This window comes from Protopterus annectens, chromosome 17.part0 (assembly GCF_019279795.1).
Source record: "Protopterus annectens isolate FY-2018-M chromosome 17.part0, PAN1.0, whole genome shotgun sequence".
In the NCBI taxonomy this organism is placed as follows: Eukaryota; Metazoa; Chordata; order Ceratodontiformes; family Protopteridae; genus Protopterus; species Protopterus annectens.
Window position 1 is genome coordinate 345,859,465 of NC_056751.1, and position 5,000 is coordinate 345,864,464.

The 5,000-nt window shown below is 42.6% G+C and overlaps 1 protein-coding gene across 3 annotated transcripts in view; it reads left to right on the top strand.

Moving 5' to 3' along the window:
- The window catches only part of LOC122791688 (forkhead box protein M1-like), a 548,676-nt gene that overhangs the window by 406,062 nt on the left and 137,614 nt on the right, over window positions 1-5,000 (top strand). For all 3 annotated transcript variants that reach the window (XM_044059580.1, XM_044059579.1, XM_044059581.1), the window contains one exon: window positions 1,860-1,902. In XM_044059580.1, the coding sequence (XP_043915515.1) occupies window positions 1,860-1,902 (43 nt within the window). The remainder of the gene's footprint in view (window positions 1-1,859; window positions 1,903-5,000) is intronic.

Below are 5,000 nucleotides of genomic sequence, written 5' to 3' on the forward strand. Positions count from 1 at the left end.
TCCACAAGAACAGTAGAAATATAAAAATAATTATAGTTCACCAGAAAAGTGGATATACAAAATAATTACATCAGTATACAATTGATTGGCAGAAATAATTATAGCAGAAACAAAAACTTTTTTTTTTTTTACTACCATTTAGGAAAGTAAACAAGGAAAATAAAAGTTCAAAATGTCTTTCATTATTTAGTGATTGCAGTTCTAGGTGGCTTGTGAGAAAACCACACATTTTGTGAGGGAGAGAGAGACCAAAAAATCATAATGCAAAAATCTGTTTTATTAAAAGGCTGGGAGATGTCCTTACCGATGTAGAAGCAATGATGAATTGCTGCTTCTGTAGCTGCTGGCTTTGTCAATCTCTTCCCACTATAGCCCCTCACCGGCTGAGGTTGCAGCCATCTAGTGAGCAACTTTCACTACCTGATCTGTCTGGGAACAGGTCTTCTTGTAAGTCTGGTTTTTATGTAGAAATCGTGCACTAGTGTGAATGCTGGAAGTGAGAGCAGTAGTCCAGAGAACTTGGCAAACTGGGACAGTTGCTGTCCCAGTGCTTTGTCTTGTGGGAGATGGTATTGCAAGTCTTTTAAACCGTGAGTGTCCTGCTGATAGCGGGACTGGTGGCAATCTTATTAATGCTAGCCATTCTAGTTTCATTCTTCTTGTTCAGAAAATACACTGTGATGCAAGACCTGCTATTTTGTTAACTTTTATGTGACTGACTAATATTTAGCGTTGCCAGTGTCTAGCATCACTCCCCCCATGATACTTGCTCAAAAAATGTTTTATAATGCAAAACCTGTTCTGTTAACTGCTTTTGTGATTTGGAGTAATTAAGAGTTCCTGGTGTCCCTCCCCCATTATTATGGGCTTTGATTGTTAGTCTAGAGGAATGTAGAAGTATGGAACCCTCCCTACCTCCATGCGTTCAGACATTCATAAGCACACGCACGGTCACCCAGTAACATAAACATGCCTGTGCGGACATACTCTCTCTAATTTCCTCCATTGAGTATAGTGGGTAAAAGCAGTTTTTTGTGTCTGTTCATTAGTATGGCTGACCATAGTAAGTGGTACAGCCCAGTGATTCTCTGAATCACTCAGCTCTATAAATTCCATATTGCAGGCATTTCCAGCAAAGAGCATATGCCTGATTTACATAAGCCTCTTCTCTGGAATGCCTCATTAGCACGTACCTCACCAATAGAGAAAGGCTTCGGCAATTATCTTGTACGCTGTGTAGAATCATTGCAGCGGGCCTGTCTCAGAATCAGGACCATTGCTAATGGTAGCAGCCTTTTGTTGGGGCTTACCACTAGTGTCGGCCCCTTCTGAGTCCTGGACTAAAACTACAAGGGTTCTAGAGTAATGAGATTGAAAGAAAATGTCCATTTAAGCAGTTCTGACTGAGTTTTAAATGTTTTTCTGACCTTTTACAAACCACAGTATGATCTTGGCAGCTTATTTCTGTCTCATTGATATGGTTATCAGGACTGAGCAGAGTCATTTTCACACTGTAATGTAATACTTCATACTCTAATAAACTAGTTAGAACAGTAGTAGTGTGGCTTCAAAAAAATTAATAGCCATCCAAAGTAACCATGCAGTTCTAATGTAAGTTTAAACCTTGAGTCATGGGATCCTGGTGTTACACTGCTTTGTAGTTTTGCTTTGCCTTGTCCAGGTAAGAGGTTGTTTACAAACAAGGCTCACTGTAAGGCAAGTGATTCAAAGGTTTGATGATGTGATAATTTAAATTCATATTTTGAGTACCATAATGTTAACGTTCTATAGAAAGATGGAATGAGTATAGTTTATTCTGAAAAGTATTTCTTAATATTTGCACTGTTTTTCCTTATTAGGAGACTGCAGCAACAGTTTATTCATTGAAAGCAGAAAGTAAAGGTAGGTCACATGCATTTTCCTTTTTAAGTTTGCTGTCTTTAAGTAGCTATAATGAGTTTTCTGTCTGCACAATGCCTTTTGCTTGCCGTCTTCCTTGTGTGCCCGATACTGGATGATGTAACATTAGGAATCCCCCTCCATGAACAGATTACTGATGTCATCTTCTGCAGTCCTTGGCTTGGCCATATTTTAATGTTCACCTCACTTGCTGGTGGTGTCTTTTGCCAACGAGGAGTTTACCTAGCAGTTGTACCTTATGGTAACTTTCTGCTGCATGGTTTCTGTTCTGATATTGGTCATAGAAAAGCTTCATGTTCAAAGTAGTGCAATTGTTGCTGGCTTGGGGTTATGGCCTAAAAATCGCACTAACATTGCCTCAATTGTTTGGAGACGTGTGATGTATATTACTGCTAAAAATGGCAGCATTTTATATCTGCTACCAGAAAATGCAAAAGTGAGAAACTCAAGGGGCCTATCTTATTCTTTCCAAGATAATTGGCGTTGAATATTTACAGCACTGGGATTGTCAGATGTATACCTCTGATCCCATCTTGGTACTGTAGTACGTTGAAATGGTGAAGAAGATATGGAATGGGGACCTCAGATGCACCCCTAGGGAGAGCAAGTTCCATCCCTGATATGGCTTTGTGCCAAGTGTAACCAGCTCCCCCTTTATTAATGAGGAGATGAGTTTGCTTTGATTGGCTGAGATTATGGTAGCAATCTAGAACACTTTCGCGGATATAAGCTCTGCCCATCATTTGGTTGAATACTGAAGACAAGTAATCTGTCTGCATCTGGAGAGCAGTCATTTAGAGCCCCATTGCCTTGAGCTCATGGAATGCATTTTGCGGGCAAAGGCCTGAAGGTGGGAATGTTCCCTAGACCTTGCATGTCATGCAGTTCTACTGTGTCGTAGATGGGACTTGTCCTCTCTGGAGCAGAAGTGCATGCTTTGGGAGTATGAACTAATGCCAGTTCCCAGCTCTGTAGACTTTTTTCTTGTCCCTGTGTGCCTTCGGCTTGCTGCTTAGCCTGTTGCTCTTTCCTTTTTGATGCCCGACTGTTCATGCATCAGGAATATAAACATGCCAGTCTAAAGCTTGGTTTGGGGAAGTGCCCCCCTTTTTGTCCTGGGATTGACCTATTATCCTTTCCCTGTGATAGTATAGATTCATAGGTTCATACTAGGCTATCTGCCCTAGGGCATTTATAAGCCTAGCCAGAGTGTGTTTGGCTTTCACCACCCATTTTAAATTAATTTTGCTTTGCCCTTTTTCGAGGTTAGTATACTGTGCCGCTGTCCTAACAGTGACACAGAAGTGGTACCCAGGGTAAACCTACGATCTCCCATCCACTCATCAAGATTCCTCTTGAAGAGAGTCAATGAGAGACTCTGCCTAACCTGCACTGGGATTTTATTCCAGAGTAAAGGGAGCCTCTGGGTTTTATAAATCTGCCGCTCCAGCATGTCCTATTTTTTTCAATGCTGAGGTTCAAGTCTCTCGAGCGCGTAGCTCGATGGGATTTGGATTTTCTGAGGTGCAGCATGTCCATTAATTCTGGGTTGGACATGGCTTTTTACGTCAGGCACAGATCGCCTCTGAACAGGCGGTATGCCACTGAGTAGAGCTGGAGTTTCTTTAACCGGGCAGCATATGGCATCTGTTTGAGCCCTTTGATCCTCTTGGTGAGGTACTTTTGGGGTCTTTCCAGTTGCTGCAGGTGTCTGGTAAGGTACATCCCAAAAGGGGCATTGTACTCAATTATGGGCCTGATGAGGGATGAGTAAAGAGGCACGATTACCTCCCCTGATCTAGATGTGAATCCCTTCATGATTAGGTGGGCTATATAAAATGATTTTCTAACCACTTTGGCCATGTGGTTGTCAAATGAGAGATTGCTATCAGTTTGGGTCCCCAGGTCCCTAATTACTTCTTCTGTACTTAATGGATTACCACCTATGTGGTAATTTGTGGGCACTTTGTTTTTGCCAAAGGGGATGACTATACACTTTTTGGCATTTAGCTTGAGGCCATGGCTCTGGCACCAGTTGTCTGTTTCTATGAGGCCCTTTTGGAGGATGCTTGTGTCAGCTGGAGAGTCTATTATGGCACCCAGTTTGCAGTCATCTGCGAACTTGGTCAGCCACAGTCCTTCCATGTTGGCCTGTACCTCCGAGAAATATATACCGAACGAGAGGTCGCAAGACTGAGACTTGTGGGACGCCATTTGTAACTGGTTTGGAGTCTGACATGGCTCCAGCTATTCTAACCATGTGGGTTCTGTTCTTGAGCCAGTTTGCAACCCATCTAGTGACATAGGGGTTTATATTTAAGCTGGTGAGCTTATCTATAATGCCCGAGTGGGGTATTGTATCGAAGGCTTTTGCGAGGTCCAGGTAGGCTGTGTGGACCACCTTCCCCTCGTCAATGGCCTTGGTGACTGTTTCAAAGAAATCAACCAGGTTTAAGAGGCAGGATCTGCCCTTAAAGCCGAACTGGGTAGGATCCAGTGTCTGTAGGTCCCCAATATCTTTATTTATGAGGTCCATGATGATCCTTTCCATAGCTTTGCAGACCAAGCTAGTCAGGCTTATGGTGCGATAGTTTCCAGGGTCCATTGAGGCACCACCTTTGTGGAGAGGGACCATTGTTGCTGTACGCCACTGTTTGGGTACATATCCTCTAGTAAGGCTGAGATTGAAAAGTAGTTTTATGTTTGGGTTGATCTTGGAATTAGTATATATAACTGGGTGGAGAGGATGGAGGGTCTCTTGCACTCTTTGCAAAAATGTTCTTTTTTTACACTTCGGTTTGAGTGCACTTTTAATTGAAAAAATTCCCATTTATTGCCTTGTTGACGAGTTGGTCTAGTCAAAAGGTTCTGTTCTTGCTGGTTCTCCACAGGTTGGTTGTCAGTGTTATGAGGTATATTCTGATCCTGGCAGCCTGATGCAGCAGCATGTTCAGGCTTTAGGCTCTCTTGGGTCTTCTGAGCTCAATAGTGGCCATTATCTCCACACTTTCTTGCACATCCCTGAGGTGTTTCTGTGGTCTGTGAGAGAATGCAGTCACCATTTACTCTGGGATCTTTTG